The 26,297-nt window shown below is 44.4% G+C and overlaps 1 protein-coding gene across 2 annotated transcripts; it reads left to right on the top strand.

Annotated features, from left to right (window-relative positions):
• The first annotated feature begins 2,180 nt into the window (after positions 1–2,180).
• pdgfba (platelet-derived growth factor beta polypeptide a) lies at positions 2,181–25,256 on the top strand. 2 transcript variants are annotated; one of them, XM_060911308.1, is made up of 7 exons: positions 2,181–2,791; positions 10,542–10,635; positions 13,194–13,253; positions 17,421–17,617; positions 20,862–21,714; positions 21,939–22,062; positions 23,676–25,256. In XM_060911308.1, the coding sequence occupies exons 1-7, from the start codon at positions 2,729–2,731 to the stop codon at positions 23,686–23,688; spliced, it is 1,404 nt and encodes a 467-aa protein (XP_060767291.1). In that variant the 5' UTR covers positions 2,181–2,728; the 3' UTR covers positions 23,689–25,256. The 2 variants fall into 2 exon arrangements, with proteins under 2 accessions (XP_060767291.1, XP_060767292.1); XM_060911309.1 differs by lacking the exon at positions 2,181–2,791 and adding an exon at positions 9,999–10,286.
• Positions 25,257–26,297: the final 1,041 nt, after the last annotated feature.

The following is a 26,297-nucleotide window of genomic DNA, read 5'->3' as shown; positions in this document are numbered from 1 at the left end:
TTATTGTCCATGCACCGTACATTGTTTAATAGTAATAGAATAGAGTGATTAGATTAAAGTGTTATTTAGATGTTATTAGAGGGGTATTTTTCTTGGGGGAGCGCCAAAACTCAATCTCGCCTAGGGCAGCCAAAGACCTAGAGCCGGCCCTGTAATCGGGAATCAACTTATTTTTTTCCAGTGGAAGTTTGAGTAATTATTCATGCACACGTTACGTATTGAAAGTCTTTTCTACTTTTGCAACGGCCAAAAGATCGTTAAGGTGTCGATAACTGTAGCCGCCGCTCTAATGTTACTTTGAACTGATGGATTGTTTCCACCTCATGAACCGCTTCAGAAACCCAGGAACTTTTCAAAAATTCAGGAAATTCAAGCCCCAGAAAAATTAGGGCTGGATTTAGTTGCTGGGACGTTGTTCTAGGAACCTTATTAGGTCCTGCTCCAAGATCTGTCCACAACATTCTAATGGACAGCTACATCCATATACAGGTAGAACCAGAGATCCATAACTTCCAAGGTAGTAGCAGTAACTTTATCACACCACCCGTCACTGATTCCTTTCCTATATAAGCACACCCCAAAATGATTTATTCCTTACTTAACAGATACCTCCGAGGCCCAGCGTCTACCCCAACTCATACTTTCACACTGCACATTTTGACATGACATCATCTCAGACCGAAGTATCCAATCAGACAGCTTTGGACTTATTTTTACACCATCTATGTCATGCCATGTTACTTACAGGGAAATTTAGAAGAAATAAAAGGAAATTGAGGTTTGGGGAAATTGTTGAAGATTGGGAAGTGATACTGATTTGATTTCGTCATGTAAGAACACAACCCCGATTGTTTTGGTGTATTGCACATCTGCACAGCTCTCCAAGCCTCGAGGAAGTTCCTCTGACTAGAACACATGAACTTCGTAGAAAGGTCTCCAGACATACAATATGAGTAAGTTTATGGATGACACACTGGTGTCTCTTCAGAACAAATGTATTTAATGTGCTGAGAGGAAACATCACCAACTATTATCCATACAGGACACTTTTTTGATGGAATAAAAACATGTGTTCTATTCCCTTCTAGCCAGTTTCATTCATTTGGTTTGATAGTGTGCAATATTGTCAGCATATCGCTTACCCTACATGTATTACGTCACTCTACTCAATGGAGAATGAGTGTCGAATATGGTTTACGATATTGCACGGTTGTCAAGACAACTTGACATCACATGTCGCAGCTGATGCTAATATCCAACGAGAGAGTTTTCTGTCGTGCATGCGCAGAACCATTTCTTTGTTTGGCGGTAAAGAGAAAGATGCGTTGAACACCGGAAAGGCTACCAGAACTTCATTAGATATTCTTCACACATATTTACAAAGGATGTCGAAAAACTGGAAAGCAGAGTGTCTATGTATAATAAATGGGGTTAGGGTTAGGATAAGCACTGCGATGACCTGGCGACTTGTCCAGGGTGTACCCCGCCTTTCGCCCGTAGTCAGCTGGGATAGGCTCCAGCTTGCCTGCGACCCTGTAGAACAGGATAAAGCGGCTAGAGATAATGAGATGAGACCACTCAACGCCAGCCATCCATCCATTACCTGTAGCCGCTTATCCTGTTCTACAGGGTCGCAGGCAAGCTGGAGCCTATCCTAGCTGACTACGGGCAAAAGGCGGGGTACACCCTGGACAAGTCACCAGGTCATCACAGGGCTGACACATAGACACACAACCATTCACACCTACGGTCAATTTAGAGTCACCAGTTAACCTAACCTGCATGTCTTTGGACTGTGGGGGAAACCGGAGCACCCGGAGGAAACCCACGCGGACACGGGGAGAACATGCAAACTCCGCACAGAAAGGCCCTCGCCGGCCACGGGGCTCGAACCCGGACCTTCTTGCTGTGAGGCGACAGCGCTAACCACTACACCACCATGCCGCCCAAATATAAGCAAAGTTAATAAATATAATCTGCTAATAAATTGCGAAATATTATTTCTTCAAATTGGAACTGATCCAATTTTGTCATCAGCAGAAGGAACCGCCCACTTCTTCAGCACAGTGGTCCTTATATGAAACGCAAAGCCCCGCCCGTTTATTCTCGGAGAGCCAATGGAAGGGAAGGAGGGAGGTTCTTTCCCTTTTGCATCCAGCTCTGAGTGAGGGCGCGAGCAGAGCGGCACACAGCTCAGATCACAAACACCTGAGCTCCGGTTACTACCGACACACGGATCCACTTTACACCGTTATAGAGGTCATAAGACGCTTCATAACGAGCTGCACGAGACAGGAAGCGTCATTACTGCACTTTTGTCTTTCATCACCTTGCTCTGACTGGGATACTTGTGTGTGTGTGTTTGCTTTTGGACTTTACGGGTTTGAACACTTGGGACCGTTCCGGTGCCGTTATTAACGGAACTCTAGTCAGCTCGCGGTTGACATTTCTCGGATAGCGCGCGAGCCATTTAAGGAGCTCTGCTTTCACTTTGCGTGCGATGCCAAGCGGCCAGGAGCTCACGCGCACTTGGGATTAAACGCAGCAGCAGCAGCAGCATTCATAATAATAATAATAATAATAATAAGTTACTTTTGCCGGTCACGGTGAAGGAGCGCGTGCCCCGGGGCGGGGGCGGCAGCTGGTTCTTGCCTGCAGCGCGCGCGCGCTCTCCCTAAATGCCCGGCCGCTCGCGGGACTCGCCGCGCTCTCGAGGCTGGACGGAGAGATGAGCTCGTGCGTCGTGCTGCTCGTCGCGCTCGTGGCGTGTCTGCGGCTTGGTGGCGCGCAGGTAAGACCGACGTGACGTCACACCGCTGCTCAAGGGCTCGAGCCTCTTCTGTTGGTCTGAGGGATGGAGCTCGCAGGCATTTTGTAATGTACCGCTCTACTGCAGGACTGTTATTCACACTGTGCTCTGAAATGGGTGTGTGAGTGAAAGAGAGGAGAGGTTCGAGTGTGTGAGATGAGAGCTGGAGGAGAGAGTTCTTTGTGCGCCTGATTATTAAACAGAACCGGTGTGTGTAAGATTTAATCAGAACTTGAGTGTGTGTGTGGTGTGTGAGGCTTAAGCAGGACCCGAGTGTGCGTGAGGCTTAAGCAGGACCCAAGTGTGCGTGAGGCTTAAGCAGGACCCAAGTGTGCGTGAGGCTTAAGCAGGAGCCGAGTGTGTGAGGTTTAAGCAGGACCCCAGTGTGTGAGGTTTACGCAGGACCCGAGTGAGTGAGGCTTAAGCAGGACCCGAGTGAGTGAGGCTTAAGCGGGACCCGAGTGTGCGTGAGGCTTAAGCGGGACCCGGGTGTGCGTGAGGCTTAAGCGGGACCCGGGTGTGCGTGAGGCTTAAGCGGGACCCGGGTGTGCGTGAGGCTTAAGCGGGAGCCGAGTGTGCGTGAGGCTTAAGTGGGAGCCGAGTGTGCGTGAGGCTTAAGCGGGAGCCGAGTGTGCGTGAGGCTTAGGCGGGACCCGAGTGTGCGTGAGGCTTAGGCGGGAGCCGAGTGTGCGTGAGGCTTAGGCGGGAGCCGAGTGTGCGTGAGGCTTAGGCGGGAACCGAGTGTGCGTGAGGCTTAGGCGGGAGCCGAGTGTGCGTGAGGCTTAGGCGGGAGCCGGGTGTGCGTGAGGCTTAGGCGGGAGCCGGGTGTGCGTGAGGCTTAGGCGGGAGCCGGGTGTGCGTGAGGCTTAGGCGGGAGCCGGGTGTGCGTGAGGCTTAGGCGGGAGCCGGGTGTGCGTGAGGCTTAGGCGGGACCCGGGTGTGCGTGAGGCTTAGGCGGGACCCGGGTGTGCGTGAGGCTTAGTCGGGACCCGGGTGTGCGTGGGGCTTAGGCGGGAGCCGGGTGTGCGTGAGGCTTAAGCTGGGCCCGAGTGTGCGTGAGGCTTAAGCAGGGCCCGAGTGTGCGTGAGGCTTAAGCAGGGCCCGAGTGTGCGTGAGGCTTAAGCAGGGCCCGAGTGTGCGTGAGGCTTAAGCAGGGCCCGAGTGTATGTGAGGCTTAAGCAGGGCCCGAGTGTGCGTGAGGCTTAAGCAGGGCCCGAGTGTGCGTGAGGCTTAAGCAGGGCCCGAGTGTGCGTGAGGCTTAAGCAGGGCCCGAGTGTATGTGAGGCTTAAGCAGGGCCCGAGTGTGTGTGAGGCTTAAGCAGGACCCGAGTGTGTGTGAGGCTTAAGCAGGGCCCGAGTGTGTGTGAGGCTTAAGCAGGGCCCGAGTGTGTGTGAGGCTTAAGCAGGGCCCGAGTGTGTGTGTGGGTGCGAAGTTTAAAAAGGACCGAAGTGGGTGAGACTTAAACAGGACTGGAGTGTGTGTGTGAGGTTTAAGCAGGACCCAAGTGTGTGAGAGGCTTAATCATGATCCGAGTGTGCGTGAGGCTTAAGCAGGAGCCGAGTGTGCGTGAGGCTTAAGCAGGACCCGAGTGTGCGTGAGGCTTAAGCAGGACCCGATTGTGCGTGAGGCTTAAGCAGGACCCGAGTGTGTGTGAGGCTTAAGCAGGACCCGAGTGTGCGTGAGGCTTAAGCAGGACCCGAGTGTGCGTGAGGCTTAAGCAGGACCCGAGTGTGCGTGAGGCTTAAGCAGGACCCGAGTGTGCGTGAGGCTTAAGCAGGACCCGAGTGTGTGTGAGGCTTAAGCAGGGCCCGAGTGTGTGTGAGGCTTAAGCAGGGCCCAAGTGTATGTGAGGCTTAAGCAGGGCCCGAGTATGTGTGAGGCTTAAGCAGGACCCGAGTGTGTGTGTGGGTGCGAGGTTTAAAAAGGACCGGAGTGGGTGAGACTTAAACAGGACTGGAGTGTGTGTGTGAGGTTTAAGCAGGACCCAAGTGTGTGAGAGGCTTAATCATGACCCGAGTGTGCGTGAGGCTTAAGCAGGAGCCGAGTGTGCGTGAGGCTTAAGCAGGGCCCGAGTGTGTGTGAGGCTTAAGCAGGGCCCGAGTGTGTGTGAGGCTTAAGCAGGGCCCGAGTGTGTGTGAGGCTTAAGCAGGGCCCGAGTGTGTGTGAGGCTTAAGCAGGGCCCGAGTGTGTGTGAGGCTTAAACAGGGCCCGAGTGTGTGTGAGGCTTAAGCAGGGCCCGAGTGTGTGTGAGGCTTAAGCAGGGCCCGAGTGTGTGTGAGGCTTAAGCAGGGCCCGAGTGTGTGTGAGGTTTAAGCAGGACCCAAGTGTGTGAGAGGCTTAATCATGACCCGAGTGTGCGTGAGGCTTAAGCAGGAGCCGAGTGTGTGTGTGTGTGTGTGTGTGTGAGGTTTAAGGAGGACCGAAGAGTGTGTGAGGATTAAATAGAACTGGAGTGTGTGTAAGGTTTAAACAGGACTGGTGTGTGTGTGTGTGTGTGTGTGTGTGTGTGTGTGTGTGTGTGTGTGTGTGGTTTAAACAGGACTTGAGTGTGTGAGACTATGAGATCAGACTAAATCCCGAGTGTCTGTGATTAGAGCAGGTTCAAAGTGTCAAATCAGTTGTGATTGTGAGAGATCTGAACAGGACCAGAGTGTGTGTGAGACTTAAACAGGACTGGAGTGTGTAAGCTTGGAACAAGTCTAAAGCACGTGTAACTGAATCAGGTTGTGTGTGTGTGAGCTTTAAGCAGGACACAAGTCCAGGCACACAAGTGTGTGAGAGTGGAGTAAGCGTAAAGAGAGAGAGAGAGTGTGTGTGTGTGTGTGTGTGTGTGTACAATCAAAGTAGATTCTGAGTGTGTGTAATTGGAGGTAATTGGAGTAGGTTCTGAGTGCAATTCAAACATGATGCAAGTGTGTGAGATTGGAGCAGGACACAACAGTGCGAGAGTGTAGGAGCTTAGAACAGGTGGAAGTGTGTGAGGCACAAGTGTCCTAAAGGGACGTGTCCCAAACCACATAGTTTATTTACTGTATAGGTGACACAAGCACCATTCTCAGATCCATAACCGTGGCCACGCCTCAATCCACACACCCTGTTCTCATTCAGCTCATTTCAAATAGCCTGGTGCTTTATGGGTAATCTATGCATCGTAGGTTATCGAGACACGACCCACTGCAGTGTATTATGGGGTTTCAGAAGTGCACTAGATCATCGGTGTGATGCCGCCTGCAAAATGGCTCACTTCCAAAAGCATGCGCTGTGTAGTGATTATAGGGTCAGTGTTGGTTTATGGTTGAGAACAGATGTGGTGTTTTCATGACAGGTGTTGTAATTGTGTGCACACACACACACACGCACGTCTGCGTGCACGCACACTGATTCGGCTCAGAAGTAAATCCCTCATTCATGGTGCGCTTTAAATCTCACTGCCTCATATCAAACATTACATCACCCCCAGAACTGATAAAAGAGAAGGAGATTTTTCTTCTCTACCGTCAGATTCAAAGCCGAAAAGGTCATTGGGGGGTCACAGGATTATGGGTAACGCGCAACATTTGAAGCAGAAGGTTGTGATGATGTGTGTTATATAAGCAGCGAAGGAGATAATCTGTGGGATTCGAAACGCACAGACGACTCAGTCACATAACGTATTGGATTTCGTTTTTCGCAGAAACATGGCGCGTGTCGCAGGTGTTCACTCGCGATCTGAGTGAAAGCTTCAGCACACTTTTACAAAATGTCGCATCCGAAGACTTGATCCGTAAATATTATTGTTGACATAGCAACACTATTGCTGTTACTATTGGGAGGAAGGGGTTGCGTTCGATTCTGATGGGGGAAATAACGAGCGTTATTGGCTAAATTCGTGTCGCTAAAATAGTTGGTTAGATTTTATACCACAGTTTGAGTGTCAGTTTGTTAATAAAATGTCCTAATTTTCAGGAATCCTACTTTATAAATTTCTAGCTTGATCTTAGTCATTTAATTTTTTTTGTCTAATCGATTGTGATTTGCGACACACACTCTGCGAGATCACTCGTGTCTGATAAACTGAGGCTAACATTAACTTTCAGAAAACTTGTATCATAAAACCATATCAGTGATTGCGCACGTTTTTAAACCATCCGTCGCATATCCACCTGTGTAAATTGTTACTATAGAAACCTTAAGTGCATTATATAAACCTGCGATTTCCAGGTGCACTACTGTCTGTTAGAAAGTTTATCAGCACCTTCTAGCGAGGCATGTAACGATATATCGTGTGATGATAAATCATGACATAAATTTATGACGATTCGAATCGACGAAATAAAAAAAAAATGGATCCAGGCTGCGTAATCTCTTAGTTGTTCCTCGCTGTAATTGTGTTATTTAGACAGCAGATGGTGCAAAAACATACAATAGCAATAGGGAATGCACGTGACTTCACTGTAGGTGGAAGTAACACAGCGCTAATGCTGCGAAAACACACAAAAACAGATCTAAAATTCAAGAACTGTTGTGTGATCGTGTACAAATAGATTTAACAAGAAATCAGAGCTTTGTTTTTACAAGCTGCTGAAAGATCAAGAAAAGGGAAGCAAATGGAGCGAGTGGAAATGTTCATAAAAGTTTATTAAGAAAAGGAATACTTGTTATTAATGTTTTTATTTTTAATTGAAGGAGTATTTTTTAATAGGTTATTATTAACTTTTACAAATGTGGCAAATAATTATAGTTCATTATTTTAAAAAATGATTTTTTTAAATTTGATAAAGAATATGAAAATAAATGTTGCATTTTATGGTAATATAATTTTCTTCATTAATTTTTTTTTTTCAAAAATATCATGGGAAAATACCCAATATCGTGAATCGACTCGTGAATCGGTTGAATCGCTCCATGCCTACTTCTGGCTAATCCGAATCGAGACTTCGACAGCGCTGTGGTATAACCTTCCTTGAATAATAAAATAATCCGAGCTAAAGCTAAAGTGCTACAACTTGTGAACTTGTGAAGAGTAACGCTCATCCTTATGCTCCCTGTACTATCACTCTTTTTTTATTATACTGTTTTTTTTACCTCTGTCCGTCTGTATCTCCGTCTGTCCGAAACACCCTTTTTCTCAGCAACCACAAATCATAGCCACTTGGTACCGAGCTTCAGCTTGAGGTTCTGTACCGTGTGTACCATTTTCAGGTCTGTCCGACATCGACTTCCCGTTTACCGACTGAATGTATTTACGAAACATGTATAGCATGGATTTACAAAATTTTCGTAAAACTTTTCTCAGCAACTACAAATCACAACTGCTTGATATTTGGTACCGAGCTTCAGCTTGGGGTTCTATACCATGTATACCGTTTTCAGGTCTGTCCAACATCGACTTCCTGTTTACCGACTGAATGTATTTACGAAACATACAGGGTGGATTTTGGCGCTATTTCAAGAAGCAAAATGCGATTTCAAAATGACAGTTGACCAGGATGCTGTTTGAAATCCCTGAGGAGAGACACTGCTCTTTACTTACTCGTTTCAGGGTTCATTCTTTGTTGAAGTCAACATTCATAATAAGTGTCCTGTTCCTTCGGTTGCTTGCGTTCTGATTTAAGCGAGAGCGGGGGAATACAGTACGTAAGTGAGCAGTAGCTCACAGTTGATCTTGTTGAGTGCAGTTTTAAACCGAATCCCAGGCCTTCTTTCATCGCTCTCTGCTTTCGTCGACCTATCTGTCATCTGTCGACCTATTTGTGTGACGTGAGGAATCTATGCAGGCTATATGTGTACATCGGAGCCACCTGCCAAGATCAGCATACAGGATTTCTTTATGTCTGGACTCAGCGTTCTGGCGGTTTGCCATGAGGTTCGGCAGAGTGCTGTGTGTGTGCAGTAATTCGGGTCTGTAATTATAGCCCAATCCCCTCACCTCTTCTCTACGGTGGACTATTAGCATTCCTGTGGCTCCGGTATCCTGCGATTCAGCTGGGCGCTGTGGCATGGGGGCGTTCTGATGGGTCCTCACTTCGACTGTCAGGACTCGAGAGATGGATTTGTTTGACACACTGATTTATTGTGTGTGTGTGTGTGTTGGTTAACGGGTGCAGAGTTTTCAATGAAACATCTATCACCAGTTTAACATTATTACACACACACACACACACACACATACACACACACACAGAGCCCTCACTCGAGCTATTTTCTAGGGTATAGGTATATATCCCATATTAGCACCAAACATCTGAAAAACAGAATTTGACTTTTTGCTATTGTATCATTCCACGTTGCCATAGAAACATGACTTGCGAAATGAGCATCATGTTACACACTTCATGTTTCTGTGTAATGTGCTTTAAAGCAGGACTTTTTTTTTTCCCTTTCTTGACCGTTATTGTTTGTGGATTTTCTCATGTGGGTTTTTGGGTTCTCCAGTTTCCTGCCACTTCCGTAAAACATGCTGGTAGATAGATTGGCTGTGCTGAATCAGTGTGTGTGTGTGTGTGTGTGGGGGGGGGATGTGTAAGGCAGGAGTTGCTCAATTAATCTCGATCAACGTTTATTTGAACATGAGTATAGTTTTACAGACTCCCACTCATGGGCGGGGCTAGGTGAGGTGGGCCGCCCACCTTTGGTTAAACGGCATTAACATTTTTTTTTTTTTTTTTGGAATAAACATATCATGACGTAGAGAAGAACCAAACAGTCGACTCGACGTCAGCGTCGGCCTTGCAGGGTTCAGGATGATGTCAACCAGTAGAGGGCGTTTTGAGTCATTTTCAACCCATAAAATGATGATTATTTTTTTCTTTTTTCTTTAATGAAAATTGTTAATTTCGTCCGTGTTAATGCCAGCGTTGAGGTGTTTGATCACAGGACAGTCATATGATTTAGTTTACAGCTCAGTAAACATATTTAAGTGTGCAGGACCTCAGTAATAAAAGGCACATTACTGAATTATTGATAAAGTTTATGGACTTTGATGTGCATATTTTCCTATATAGCTTTGTAATGCTTTGAAATGAAGTGTGTGTGTGTGTGTGTGTGTGTGTGTGTGTGTGTGTGTGTGTGTGTGTGTTAGCAAGTGAAAAGCCAGATGTAAGCGGCTTAATTTATCCTTGCTGTTTATGTTTCAAGTCCAGTTACTCATAATCATCTGTGTGTGTGTGTGTGTGTGTGTGTGTGTGTGTGTGTGTGTGTGTGTGTTCATGCAGTGTGATCATGAGCATGTGATGAGCGCACTGTATTAGAGCAAAAATACAACACACACCTTAGCAACTGCCCAAATAAGCAACACACACACACACACACACACACACACACACACACACACACACACACACACACACACACAGAGAGGACATGAAAGTAGAACTCCATTTAAGTTAGTCAGAATCACACAGGTATTTTCTATAAACTTACACACACACACACACACACACACACACACACACACACACGCAATGTTTCAGTCATGGAAGCTTGCAGGTGTTACAGGTGTGTGTGGGTGTGTATACAAAGTCTCTTTAAAACATTTACCTTCAGGCTAAGGTTCATTGATCTCTTCTCTCTGTCTCTCTGTCCATCTCTCTCTCTGTCTCTCTCTGTCTCTCTCTCTGTCTGTCCGTCTCTCTCTGTCTCTCTCTCTGTCCGTCTCTCTCTGTCTCTCTCTCTGTCTGTCCGTCTCTCTCTCTGTGTCCATCTCTCTCTGTCCGTCTCTCTCTTTCTCTGTCTGTCTCTCTCTGTCTTTAGGACCCTCTCCCTGTGTCTCTGGTGAACTTGGTGATGAACTCATCCATCTCATCCATGAAGGACCTACAGGAGCTGCTGGACGTTCACTCCGTAGGTAAAGCGGACACACACACACACACACAAATAGTCTCAGTACTGTACTGTTTAAATATGCAAATGTATGCAAATTTGTATACAAATATGCTGAGTTAGAAACTATATATTTGAACAGAATTTAATATTATGATAAGATTGTGTGTGTGTGTGTGTGTGTGTGTGTGTGTGTGTGTGTGTGTGTGTGAAAGACAGAGAGAGAGAGAGAGATGGTAATAATTGCATAAAACCAGTAGCTGAAGACAGGGACAATGGCAACGACCTTGAGCTCACTGCAGCTTTTGGTTTAACACGCACACACACACACGCACACACACACACACACACACACACACACACACACACACACATAAGGCCAGACCATTGTTCACCATACACCAGACTCCTCTCTTCTGTGCAACAATAATTTCAGAAGCCATGGGAGGCACACACACACACACACACACACACACACACACACACAAACACAGTGTGTGTTCAGGCTTCAGCCGGCTGCGAGCCACATGTTGTTAGTGCAGCAAACACACACACCCTTAACACACACACACACACACACTCTTATTGACACATTGTGCTCTTACATTCGTTCATATTGATGGCGAACTGGAGACCAGGCTGCTCTCAGGGAATAAAGAGCAGCGATTGTACAAACAACAGTTTCCTTTGTGCAACGGCGAACAATGCGGCTGAAAAAAGTTTGCAGCGTCACAATTAATGCCCAATGTCACTGAACCACACACACACACACATCACAATGCCACAGTAACATGGTGCGGATCGACTCGAGGCTGGTCAGTTCTGTTCCAGTATCAAACCGTCAGTAATTAGCAGATCCAATACGCTAGTGGACGTTTTGAAAAGGCTTTGTGCTCGTCAAATGATCTTTGATCAGTATCGTATGCAAATGCAATGACATCACAGTTTCACGACCTGCAAATCCATTATCATGTTTGTACCGTAAACCTGCAAATGTTTCAGAAGCCACAGCTATAAAATAACTGTTTAATGTTGCAAGTATAATTCAAAATTTGTGTGTGAAAAAAATGTCATGCTTATTTATAAATCCCTGTTTTTTAGTGCGTTGATTTTAATTAAATAATTTAGATCTTAATTAAGGACATTTTTACATTCTACGGAAAAATCTGTCTCACAATATTCAGCTTGGTGGTACATTTCCGGAAAGTCTGTAACGCTGTATTTGAAAAGTCTACAAAAATTATCTCATCTCATCTCATTATCTGTAGCCGCTTTATCCTGTTCTACAGGGTCGCAGGCGAGCTGGAGCCTATCCCAGCTGACTACGGGCGAAAGGCGGGGTACACCCTGGACAAGTCGCCAGGTCATCACAGGGCTGACACATAGACACAGACAACCATTCACACTCACATTCACACCTACGCTCAATTTAGAGTCACCAGTTAACCTAACCTGCATGTCTTTGGACTGTGGGGGAAACCGGAGCACCCGGAGGAAACCCACGCAGACACGGGGAGAACATGCAAACTCCGCACAGAAAGGCCCTCGCCGGCCACGGGGCTCGAACCGGGACCTTCTTGCTGTGAGGCGACAGCGCTAACCACTACACCACCGTGCCGCCCGGTAGGCATGCTGTGTAAATCAAATGGTGCTAACGCTCCAAAAATCCATTTTAATTCCTGCTTGTAATGCGACAAACACCAAGGTGGATGAATACTTTTGCAAGACGCTGTATTTTTACATTTTAATACAATGCCAGGAACGAAACAGTTTTGTTTAGTGAGAAAAATTATTTCATTACCAATGTAGCTGACATGAACATCATAAATATTTGGCAGATCAAAATGAGTTTATTTTTTCAAAGCTCGCTAGCGTAACCTGCGATTTAATAAGCAACATAGCACTACCAAAGGTACGCGTTGGAATACGTTAGCTTAGCGACAGTTATGTCAGTGAGAAGGACCCTGAAACAACAGCCTCGGATCGCTAAAGCACAAAATGCTTCTTTGATAAAATGATTGCTAATAATACTATTTCTATGATACCCCTTTTCCACCAAATCAGTTCAAGGGCTGGTTCGGGGCCGGTGCTGGTGCTGGTTCACAACTCGTTCAACTTGCGAGCCAGCTGAGAACCAGTTTGCTTTTCCATAGCTCGCGGTGCTAAGGGAAGACACGTTATTACGTCGCTACATTTGCATATACCTTGGCGCGAATATCGAAGCAAAAACAACATGGAAGAAGCAGCAGCAACAATAATAATGGCTGACTTCGCGTTTGTACAGCTGCGGCTTCTCGTCGCTTAAAAACGGCGATCTTTCGCGGTCTTGTTATTGTTGTTGGTCTTAACAACTCCGCCCACCCGCTGACGTAAGCGGTTCTTTCCTCTGGCCCAGCAGAGAGTTGGTGCTAGCCTGGAACCGGTTTTTCTGGCCCCAGAGCCAGTTCTTTGTCAGTGGAAACAGAAAACCCGGTTCCAAACTAAGCACTGGCCCCGAACCAGCCCTGGAACTGCTTTGGTGGAAAAGGGGCGTGAGAGATTAACGTTTGGGACACAGCCTGATTTTCTGTTTCTTCTTTCCAGAAGAACAAGAGGACGAGGATCATTCAAATGGAACGCATAAACGCCTTGCCAGAAGTCTCGGTGAGAGCCGCTCCCAGCTTCCCTTCCTCTCTTTGTCTTCCTCCATCTCTCTGTCCTTCTTTTGTCTTCTTCCCTGAATATTCCTAGTTGTTGTTATTTTAAACTCTTTCTGCTCCACAATGGCTTTTAGGTACATTATGTTTGTATGTGCAAGCCTGTGTTGTGCGCGCGCGTGCGCATTTGGCACTTGTCAGCCGTCTGCATGCCTCCGAGTCAGCATCCAGTCTAGCCGCTTGTCCTTAGCCCACCTTCTGAACACACACACACACACACGGAGCGTTTGAGTGCCCTCTTCACATCCTCTTCACTCGCTCTCACACACACTCTTGAGTGTACACACACTCTGACAGAGCTGAGGGCGTAAGTTGTGGTTTGTGTGTGTAGCGCCGTTAGTCCAGTCTACTAGTGACATGCAGGGAATTCAGTTCCAATACAGAGCAGGACTGTGTGTGTGTGTGTGTGTGTGTGTGTGCTGATTTTTCCTGATGACAAGCGTCCCTAAGTCAACAAGAACAGATCTTCAGGTTAAACTTGGATCATAATTAGGGTGACCAGATTTCCCGAGTCTAAAACCGGGACACTTTGGGCGTGACCGCGATACTCGTGCACGCACACGCGTTTTGATGTAAACATGCGTCGGCTCAAACCATGGCTCAGACAGGTGCTTTTATCATTTTGTAGAAGCTCACGTTTATCAGCATTTCAGAGAATAATCAAGTATTTTCTTGTTATCTACATGTACTTCTATCACAATTCAGTTAAAGTAAGAAAATCAGACAGCAGATGTGATGATAGGGAATAGGCCAATAGCCTACATTTCAACTGATTTATTTCACCTTTGTGAAAACGGCAAGAAAATGCATTGCTTGCATATTAACATCAACATTTTATGCGACAAACTTTTTTTTTTTTTTAAACAATAGGCTATGTATTGTAACAGGAATGAGCGCATGAGCCTAATCGTTGTCACCTCCGAACCGTTACCCAAAATGCCTCTGTTTAATCTTAACCAGTGTCGGCTATTGAGGTTTTTCACCTGACGTCACAGGGTCACGTGACGCCCCGGTGTCCGCCATTTTGAAGGTCAAGCTAGCTTATGTCAACAACAGTAGCTAGTATGTTACTGTAGCAATGTTTACATTCAGTCATTTGGATGACTGTTAAAACCTTTCAGTCTCAAGTTTTTCCTTTACTGGATTTACTAGTTTACTGTAATTATGATCCGGCAGCTATTTACACCGGATCCAGTATAAATAGCTGCCGGAGCCGACGTCCCAGCCTGCCCGAACGCGCTAGCTCTGGCAAGCTCGGACGTCGGCTCCGGCAGCTATTTACACTGGATCCGGTGTAAATAGCTGCCGGATCATAATTACAGTAAACTAGTAAATACAGTAAAAGAAAAACTTGAGACTGAAAGGTTTTAACAGTCATCCAAATGACTGAACGTAAACATTGCTACAGTAACATACCAGCTACTGTTGTTGACATTAGCTAGTGCTAACAGCTAGCTGCTAGTACATTGCTGCAACACAGACACCGACCCTAATAATACAGTTCTTGGTCATTGCCTGGTAACAGCAAATTTATAGCAGGCCATGTCTCAACAGACTAAGAAGTTATTTCAATGACATTTAATAACATTTTGTTTATCCTGAGGACCGAAAGTAAATGAAAATGTGAACAAACCTTAGCTGTAATAAGATGGCGACCACCGGCTCCAGGGACGACCCGCTGACGTAGGCATGTTACCCAGCCTGACACAAAATATTTGTAGGCATCCAAACTCTTATACGCTTTCAGATCAATACCTGTGTACGGCGATGGGTTTTTAACGACATAGGTATACAGATCATGTGGGCCGAAGTCAGGTAAAGACGAGGGCTTGGTGTACTTCCATACGTCAGTGAACAATCCTGGTGGAAGCAGGTAAACGTCGTTCTCTAAGCCTGCTAACCTCAATTTTTGCAAATACCTCTCCCTCTGCTCGCCCTGTAAATGCCCTACGTCGCTGGATAGTGAAGGTGTTTTCTGCATCTCGCTCCTTTTTCTTTTATGTTTTTCGTTTGTCGCCTTCCTCGCATTCAAACCAATTCGAGCCGTGACGTCCAAAATGGCAGCATCACATGACTTGGTCACGTGGGTGAAAAACCTCAATTAACTCTTTTGAAAACGTGAACCCTGAGTTGACAACAGCATCAAACAAGTCAAGACAATCTGTGATACAGATTAAAGACAAGAAAAAATGTTTCAGAAACACAGCCACTCAACCCACCCACCCTAAAGAAGATGCCATTTTATCGCATATATTTACATGATGAGTGAATTTGCTCCAGTAGCGCTTTATTGCCCGAGAGCCTGCTGTGAAACTGCGAGCAAGTATCGTCGAAATTGGCCCGGGTAATGAGCAAGGCTTTGAGAGTAGGCACGGTCATGCGATTCCTCTCGTCAGTCCAGGTGTTGCTCATGAGTGAAAATATTCGCTCAGCTGGAGCATTGGTGCCAGGTAGGCAAACTGGCAAAGCTGGCTGACATTGCTGTAAGGAATCTCCCTACTCTTGAAGTGCGTGAACATCTCCGCCCAGCGCTCATCCGTTCGGCATTGTCGCGCAGTAGTTGACAGCCGCTAGCGCAAAAAAACGTTATAACGCGGCCTCTATACTGCAACATTGTACAAATAGATACATTGTAAGGTTGACTGCGCACACACGCACATTGATGCTGAATTGCTAGAAGCTTTATTGACATCTCGTTGGCTATATATGATCGCTGTAACTGGGACAGTTTGTTAGTGTTTGGTGTAAACCGGGACATTTCAGCGTCCCGACGGACCTTTGTCGGGACTGGGGACACGCAACTCAAAATCGGGACTGTCCCGGTCAAATCGGGACGCCTGGTCACGTTAATCATAATTATCTTTCTTTTCATTTCTTGGTCTCAGTGTAGCGCTTAGCATGAAATGCTAGTCATAACTGCCTAAGCAAGCTAGCTATCGAAACACTGCACTTCACAAGTGTTAGCTAGCTAACTAGTTATGTTAGCCAGTGATAAGATTATTGTTAATGTTCAGTACCTAAACTAATTTACTTGCCTGTTTTGTAAGCTTGTATTTTGTACCAGGAGTTAAAGTCAGTAGCGAGCAAGCTAATGTGAGGTAAACTATTCAAATGTGGAATTCAAATAATTAGCCTACTTCTCTCCATGCTGGAAGAAACACTTCCTAATAAGAATTAGCATGTATGCTGTGTGTGTGTTTGTGTTAACCATTTTTACTTCAGTATTTAATCATTTTAATGATTCATTGAAAATATTAGATGAGTTTTAAGCGAAGCTAGCCAGCAAGCTAACGTGAGGTAAGCTGTTTTGCACTACGTTCAGACTGCAACCTGAAACGACCCATATCCGATTTGTTGTGAAATCCGATTTTTTTGTTAGGCCGTTCACATTACCAATTATATGAGACTTGTATGCGATCTCCAATATGAACGGAAAACGACCCAAAAGTGTCCCGCATGCGCAAATTGACACGTAATAAGCACATCTACGTAATACGTAAACAAAAAAAAGCGCACTCTTCAAGTTTGCAAGTAAAGCATGGAGATGAGGCGAGACCTGGCGATGTGGTTTTTGTGGCGGCGGCGGAGGAACTCACACAATAATCTGATTAATGTGGGCAGCAGACTAATGAGACCGAAGGCGTCAAATTACTGGAAATTTCCAGAACAATCTTATAATCTTGTAATACAGGATGGTTTAACATCCAGGTCCCTACCAAATCCACCATTAGCTTGATCAATTCTATAAAAGTCTATTTAAATTCTGAAAACTGTACAAATGTTGTTGTTTTCCACCAAAGAGGCGGGATTAGCCAACGCAGAATAGTGACGTTTGTCTCTTGTTGATGACGTGTAGGCCGCATGAATGCGACCTGTCCGGTCAGACTGCAGTCGCATGTGAAAATAACGGATATGCATTGGAATTAGGACCACATATCCAAACGGCCTGGGTCGCATGTGAAAAAAATCGGATCTGTGTCGTTCAGATTGTCAATAACAAATCGGATACAGGTCGCATATGGGCAAAAAAATCGGATATGGGTCGTTTCAGGGTGCAGTCTGAACGCAGTCATGGTGTCTTATTGAGTTTAACGTGTGTGTGTGTGTGTGTCAGATGATGTGCAGATGGCTCAGCCGGCTGAATGTAAGGTGCGAACCGAGGTGATGGAGATTACACGTTCCATGTTGGACCGAACCAATGCTAACTTTCTGCTATGGCCACTTTGTGTGGAGGTGCAGCGCTGCTCAGGCTGCTGCAACACACGGACACTGCAGTGTGTCCCTGTTAGCACCAAGACACGCCATCTACAGGTACACACACACACACACAGAGCCCAGTGGTGTCCTACTTCCTGTCCCACATCCACACATCCTGTACCATATTATTAGACACAAATGCATCTTTTCCACCTTTTTTGCAATCTGCTAAGCTCTGGAGATGTTTGTGAATGAATTATCCAACAGCAAAACATCAAATCACAGCCACTGGTACAACCACTATACACTTTAAAGGAGAACTGAAGGCAATTTTTTTTTTATTATCAAAATTGTATTTATCTCATTTTATTAAATATAGGAATGAATTTTTGATCGCTATTTTGTCGCTGCTATAGCAAGTTATGAGTGTTTGAAATATGCTCTGTAATATATCAGTCCATATGTCAAAGCGACGGCCGTAAACGAGATTCGTTGAGACCTGTGCGAGACATCGTACAGTGGTGCTTGAAAGTTTGTGAACCCTTTAGAATTTTCTATATTTCTGCATAAATATGACCTAAAACATCATCAGATTTTCACACAAGTCCTAAAAGTAGATAAAAAGAACTTAATTAAACAAATGAGACAAAAAATATTATACTTGGTCATTTATTTATTGAGGAAAATGATCCAATATTACATATCTGTGAGTGGCAAAAGTATGTGAACCTTTGCTTTCAGTGTCTGGTGTGACCCCCTTGTGCAGCAATAACTGCAACTAAACGTTTGCGGTAACTGTTGATCAGTCCTGCACACCGGCTTGGAGGAATTTTAGCCCGTTCCTCCGTACAGAACAGTTTCAACTCTGGGATGTTGGTAGGTTTTCTCACATGAACTGCTCGCTTCAGGTCCTTCCACAACATTTCCATTGGCTTAAGGTCAGGACTTTGACTTGGCCATTCCAAAACATTAACTTTATTCTTCTTTAACCATTCTTTGGTAGAACGACTTGTGTGCTTAGGGTCGTTGTCTTGCTGCATGACCCACCTTCTTTTGAGATTCAGTTCATGGACAGATGTCCTGACATTTTCCTTTAGAATTCGCTGGTATAATTCAGAATTCATTGTTCCATCGATGATGGCAAGCTGTCCTGGCCCAGATGCAGCAAAACAGGCCCAAACCATGATACTACCACCACCATGTTTCACAGATGGGATAAGGTTCTTATACTGGAATGCAGTGTTTTCCTTTCTCCAAACATAACGCGTCTCATTTAAACCAAAAAGTTCTATTTTGGTCTCATCCATCCACAAAACATTTTCCAATAGCCTTCTGGCTTGTCCACGTGATCTTTAGCAAACTGCAGACGAGCAGCAATGTTCTTTTTGGAGAGCAGTGGCTTTCTCCTTGCAGCCCTGTCATACACACCATTGTTGTTCAGTGTTCTCCTGATGGTGGACTCATGAACATTAACATTAGCCAATGTGAGAGAGGCCTTCAGTTGCTTAGAAGTTACCCTGGGGTTCTTTGTGACCTCACCGACTATTACATGCCTTGCTCTTGGAGTGATCTTTGTTGGTCGACCACTCCTGGGGAGGGTAACAATGGTCTTGAATTTCCTCTATTTGTACACAATCTGTCTGACTGTGGATTGGTGGAGTCCAAACTCTTTAGAGATGGTTTTGTAACCTTTTCCAGCCTGATGAGCATCAACAACGCTTTTTCTGAGGTCCTCAGAAATCTCCTTTGTTCGTGCAATGATACACTTCCACAAACATGTGTTGTGAAGATCAGACTTTGATAGATCCCTGTTCTTGAAATAAAACAGAGTGCCCACTCACACCTGATTGTCATCCCATTGATTGAAAACACCTGACTCGAATTTCACCTTCAAATTAACTGCTAATCTTAGAGGTTCACATACTTTTGCCACTCACAGATATGTAATATTGGATCATTTTCCTCAATAAATAAATGACCAAGTATAATATTTTTGTCTCATTTGTTTAACTGGGTTCTCTTTATCTACTTTTAGGACTTGTGTGAAAATCTGATGTTGTTTTAGGTCATTCTAAAGGGTTCACAAACTTTCAAGCACCACTGTAGGACGGAAGTAAAACATACAGCAGAAATCAAAGTAACCAACATCCGCCAACATTGTCAAAAGACGCGCACGCCCTCTTTCGAATGCTGATGTAATCAAGCCGGAGGTTTTGTTTGTTTTGATAGCAATTAGGAAAGTTTGAAAGAAGTCGGCAGTAATCGTCATTTAAACTCGTTTTTGTGCAATACTTCGTTTGGGAAACAGTTTTCAAAATGGCGGCACTGACACCTGGCTGACACTTCACTTTCCAAAGTCTCGCACAAGTCTCGTGAAGATTGCGCGGATAAGCGGCGCCTGCCGTGGACCAAACGAACTAAATTCAACACAGCTAAAAACCGAACAGGCCGATAAGTATAATGTTTAATTGCAATTAGTTGCCGATACGAGTCACGATATAAGGTTACTAAAACCGAAAATTTAATTGAATAACACGTTAATTAAGAAATAAAGCAAGTTTAAAAATGACTTCAGCTCTCCTTTAACAGAAACCAAACACAGTTTTGGTTCGTGAGAAGTATGGTCTGTTTTGCTCTTTGGAAAACGTAGAAAAATTCATTATGTCATAAATGCCATCCTTTTGTCGGAGTTCACCCACAAGATTATCTGTGTAGCTTGCATGAAAATTTTGCCGTGGAATTGTGTGAGGTTAAAGTTCGTTGAAAAAATGTTGTTTATTTTTCCACAGACTGCATTAGCCTGCCTCTATATCAGCAAGCTAGCATTACGAAGGGTTCCTATTGGAGCATGTTAGCAAAGCATAAATCTCTAGCTAGCTAGCAAACTGAACATTTTAATCATTTATACAGTGGTGTTGCTGCTGCGATATTTTTAGTTGTAGGAACTTGAGCAGTGACTCAAGATTACTTTTACGTGATGTTAGTTTTTGTCTAATTGTGAAAGTTCTGGAAGCAAGGTACTGAAAAGTGAAGTGAAGAGACCGAGTATGATGTCATGTTTTCAAAACATTGCAATATTCTCTGTTAGTTGAGTAATAGCGCAGTAAAATAAGGTTTTATGGTACAGCTAGCTGGCTAGCGTATCAGGGGTCATTGACTGAGCAGCTAAATACAAGGAGCTAAATAGCTAGGTAGCTACTGTGACTATAAAATATACTAGTATTAAATAAAAGATAGCACAAAAGATACTATTATACAGTAGTAGATAAATATTACTTAGAAACACTAGATAGCTAGGCTAGCGCAACACTGTGACTTCCTTTTGTAATGCTAATTTTTTTTTTCTTTCGTCTTCCAGATGACTAAGATCCAGTTCATCAACAGACTCCCCAACTACGAGAAGGTCATCCTACCTGTGGAGGACCATCTCAGCTGTAGCTGTAAATCACGCACTGTCAGTCAAACCACTTGGACGAAGACTACAACATCCCCACCTCCTCCCCCAAGACTCATCACCAAACCCCCCATCCCCAGGAGCCAATCAAAAGAGGAGCTGCATCGCCACGACGTCCTGAAACACAACCAGAGGTTGCAGCTGGATGATCAAGAGACTCGGTGGCAATCGAAATACACGCTGTCACACACGCAGAGAGCGCCCATACACACACCTGCACACACGCAAGGCTTTGGCGTAACACATATGCTGAGTGACACGACGCAACACCTCACACCAATTCAAAAGCACCACACACACCACTCAGAGCCGGAGAAGGTTCAGGAACACCACACACATCCTGGCAGTGGAGACGACAACACAAAATCCACGGCGAGCAGCGAACACCCGGAACATCATCATCATCATCATCATCATCATCACCATGACACATCGACAAAACACCAACACGAGCTGAGCAAATCACACACCACTGAGCATCACCACAGCCAATCAGATGTGACGTTTCACCACAGCAGCCAATTGGAAGCCCCTATTGTCAGCTTCAGCCATGTAGAGGTCATTGGCCAGTCAAGCGGCCAAAGCGAGCTGTCTAGCCAATCGTCAACGCCCAGTTTTCACCAAGTGAAAGATGAGCGCCAAAGCCAGTCAGAGACAGACAAGCTATCAGAGTCGGGGCAGGATAAAACAGAGCATCATCATCATCGTCATCATCATCATCATCATCATCCAACACAAGCTACCATGCAAAGAGCAGGTGTGTGACTAATGCAGGATGTATGTGTGGTTTGTCATACACACACACACACGCACAAACACACTCCTACAGCTTGTCCTTATTGTATTATAATTAGCATTGCATCTGTGTCCTGTTTTCCAACTTCAATAGTGAGATTTATTAACAGGTCAGGAAATTTGAGATGATTGCTTTCCACAATCGTTTAACGCAATTTCCTTTCTGTGTTTCTCATCACTCCACAGTGACACACGCTCCCGCTAGCACGCCTCCTGCGCCTCACACACCCCCTCCGGCCCTCCCTCAGCGGAAACGAAGGAGAAAGCACAGGAGGAGAATGAGCAAGTCTGCCATGAGGGCCATGATCATGTAAGGAACTGGAAAAGTAATTGAAAAAAAAAAAGAGGACCTTGTCTGCCAAGTTCAGCTCAAAAATATATGATTGTACTCAAATAAGTTCGGTGTTGTCAGGTTTCCTGTCAGATTAACTTATGTTAGCATTAATACTCTCAAAAATATTGTCAAGTTAGCGTATCGATATGTCTCATAGATATCGACCATTTTCAAACGATCATATGAACATTCACGAATATGACTTTAAATCCTGTCATGTTAGTTCACGGTAGTTAGTAATTTAGCGTTAGCACTCATGATTATGGACCGACTAGTGGCCTAGTGGTAGCGTGTCCGCCTCTCGATCGGGAGATCGTGAGTTCTATTCACGGTTGGGTCATACCAAAGACCATCATAAAAATGGTACCTACTACCATCTGGCAAGGCACGCTGCAATACAGATGTGCATGGGGAGTTAAACTCTTGTGGTTACCAGAGGACTAGCCCCCCACTGTAACCCTAGCTATGTGAGAGGCCGAGGGCTATGGAAACGGAGATCGGCGCCGCCCGATGCGCCACCATACAGGTTGGGCCTGGTTAGTACTTGAGTGGGAGACTGCCTAGGAATACCAGGTACTGTAAGGCGTGGGAAGGACTTTAACTTAACTTTAACTCATGATTATGAACATTTTGTGATGATGACTTAAAATTCTTGTCAGAAGTCCTGTCAGGTTAGCTCATGCTACTGTAGCTAGTCTACGAGTAAGCAGTGAAGATTATGATTATTTGTAAATATTACTTAAAAATCCTCTCAGAACTCTAGACACTTTGGCTTAAATTAGCACCGAAGTTTACGAATATTTGTTAACATGACGTACGTAAATCTGCTCAAACGTCACGTTAAGGTCGTTCATATTGGCTAGTTTGTATGGATTAGCAGTGTGTATCCCAAACATTTATGACTGCCACTTAAACCTGTCAGAATTCCTGTCATGTTAGCTAGTTTGCGAGTGTTAGCAGTGAATATCCTAAACATTTATGGTTATGATTTACATCATAATAAAAGTACACTAGTAAAAAAAAAAACCCAGGGAGCAAATGGCTTTTAACACCAAGAAAAATTAATCCCAAGTGTGAATGTTCTTGTCAAGTTACCTTGTATGAAGAAAATCACGAAGATAGAGAACACTAAACTGGAAGAGTCGCTAGCAGCTGCTCATGCTAGCACTTCCGAAATTACAAGCCGTGAACTAGCTCGCTAGCTGAGGTTACCACAGGATGTTATTGGCAACTAATGTACGAAAAAGAAAAAAAAAAAGAACTGAAAACAGATTATGGGTTCTGAGTATTTGGTAGGACAGTTAATATCTGTTAATATTTCAGTTTTAATATTTAAGACTTGGCCTTAATAATTCATAAGGTGGGAATTAGGACACATTGACAGCAGCTTGAAGATGGTCATATATTTGTGGTGCAATCCATGTAATATTGTTTTAGAACTGATGGATAATTCTTGGTTCTGGACTCAAACATTCAGAGCCTAATGTCTTCAGTAGTTAATGCGTTCAGGGAGAAATTAGATTTCCTTGTTTTAAAATCGAATTAGATATATAATATGGATTCTGATTTCCTTCCTCCTTTCCCTTTAGGGTCATGTCCTAAACGAACCGGCACTTTGCCATCATGGACCAGAAGAAACCCGGAGAGACACGGGACACCGCACAGACACTGACACTGACACATACACTGACACACTGGAAATATTGCTCACGATAACTGGAAATGAAATGACTTTGGTCTCTGATACATAAACTCAAAAATGACCGCATTTCCCAGCAGCCAGCACAGCCAAGAAGCTCCGACGCTCGGCACTATGGGATATCTTTAGCGTTCGTTGCACATGAAAGAGACACTGCTGGCATCGCCTGCCAAATAATGAGACTGCATGGAAACCAATGCAGGGAGAGGTTGCCAAATAATGAGATTGCATCTAATACAAAGCAGACAGCCTGCCAAAAAAATGAGACTGCAATCTCAAACTATGCACAGTCAGCGTGCCAGATAATGAGACTGTATCAAATACAAAGCAGACAACCTGCCAAATAATGAGACTGCATGGGAATCAAATCAATGATGATTTTGCCAAATAACGCGATTGCATCTAATAAAAAGCGAGACGCTGCCTGCCAAAAAACGAGACTGCATCTCGAATTATGAGGAGTCAGCCTACCGAAAAAATGAGACTGCATCATAAATCAACGCCAAATAATGAGATTGTACCTAAAACAGTGTAACACTGGCTGCCAAATAGTGAGATGTAATTGTAAGATAAATACATAAAGAAGATGCCAGATACTTAACCTCCACTTGCAAAATAGTGAGCAATAGTGACTAATGGTGTGTGTCATGTTGTCGTGTTTCTTGGATTACTTTGTAGGGAGTCCACAAAAAGTCCAATATGGACTATAAACTGCCGATACATACCGTACAAGTCCCAGTTACCCTGGACTGCAACGGAGCAGATTAAATCTTACAACTGTGGCTAATCAAGATAACTGGATGCTACTGAACGGACACGAGGACTTGAGCCACAAGTTTACTGGGAGTGTTAAATATTACACAAATTAATTTAAAACCTAATGCGAACCTCACATTCGTCACATACTGCTTGCTTGTAAAGTGTTCTTGTGTTGAATAGCTTCAACTCTCGACATGTGTGATAGATGTTTAACTGAGATATCGCACACTGGAATTGTGTTTCTCAAGAAACAAAGCAGGAAAACATGCTTCGCTGTACTACTAGCAACCCTGCTAAGCCAGTCGTAGCACAACTGGAATATACTGCATGTTTTAGCTTGAGTGTGTTAGCCAAAACAAGCCCAAATTAAAAAAAAAAAAAAAAAAACACCTGGTTTATCATGTGTTATCATCAACCTGTGAGGGGGTGATATAAAGAATGTCAAAAACTGTGCTTCGTCACGCTAAAACTACTGATGCTACAGATGCTAGCAGGAACTTGTGTATTAAAACTACTGTTTGCTAAGTAATGCATAAGGCTATATTGTAAATGTTACAAATTTTTTATTTTTCTGCTTTTATTTTTTTTCTTAACTTATTTATGAAACCGGTAGATGTTTCCATCTGCTTCTGACTGTAATAAAACTGTTATTAATGATATTGTAATAATGTAATAATGCTATTTTAATATAAATATAAAGATGTGAGAATCACGTTGCTGTTTTCTGCATGTTCCGTTTTCCAAGTAAGTGTGTTACGTGTGAGTGAGGACGTTGCATCTTGGTGTGAAGCAACACGCTGCATCTTTGTTACACTTCCACAAGAAACCATTGTGTAAACGTTTAAGGTTTATAGAAGAGGAAACCGATTCGCCAAAACAGGATGTGGGTCGACAAATTTGAATTTCATCCTCTGAAAGTGCGTGTGTGGGGGTTTGACTTTATGTCCTCATAGGGTTGCCATAACTTCAACTGGCAACCTGAAAGACTGCAAAATAGATATTAACCAGTAAAGTGACTTGAAAGCGATGAATTACTGTAGCAGTGAGTAACGTCACGTTGTAATGCTAAAGAAAAGCCCCCAAAACAAGGCAGCAGGAGTGGACGACATAAGAACAGAAGGCATTCTCGCCTGTGGAGAAACGGGCGTTCAGTGGCTTACCAAGTTATTCCGGAAGGCTTAGGAGGAACGTCGAGTGCTGGATGATTGGCAGAAAGCAATTGTAGTTCTGATCTGGAAAAAGAAAGGCAGCGAGAGAGACGGTGATAAATACAGGGGTATCGCTCTGCTCAGTCACGCAGGCAAAATGTATGCCAAAATCCTTGAACAACGCATATATAGCAGAACCACAATTGAGAGAAGCCCAGTTTGGTTTTAGGAAGGGTAGAGGATGCACGGACGCCATATTTATGTTGTGACAGCTGAGTAAGAAGGCCACGGAATCCACTGACCAGGAAAAGGACTTTGACAGAGTCAGTCGAGACAAACTATAGAAAATGGAAAATTTGGGGTTAAAGGCCAACCGCTTGACAACATCAGAGCACTGTATGCTAATAGTATGAGCACAGTTCGAACCCCCAGCGGGCTGACTGAGCGGTTCTCAGTAAAATCAGGGGTTAGGCAAGGTTGTACCCTGTTCCCATTATTGTTTATAGTATACATGGATGCAATCACCAAACAAGTAAAGCCCAACCTGGAGAGCTTAAATGAGCTCCTCTTTGCTGATGATCAGGGTTTAGTAAATGAGTATCCAC

The sequence above is a fragment of the Neoarius graeffei genome, chromosome 27, assembly GCF_027579695.1.
Source record: "Neoarius graeffei isolate fNeoGra1 chromosome 27, fNeoGra1.pri, whole genome shotgun sequence".
In the NCBI taxonomy this organism is placed as follows: domain Eukaryota; kingdom Metazoa; phylum Chordata; class Actinopteri; order Siluriformes; family Ariidae; genus Neoarius; species Neoarius graeffei.
This window is presented reverse-complemented; position numbering and strand designations above follow the sequence as displayed.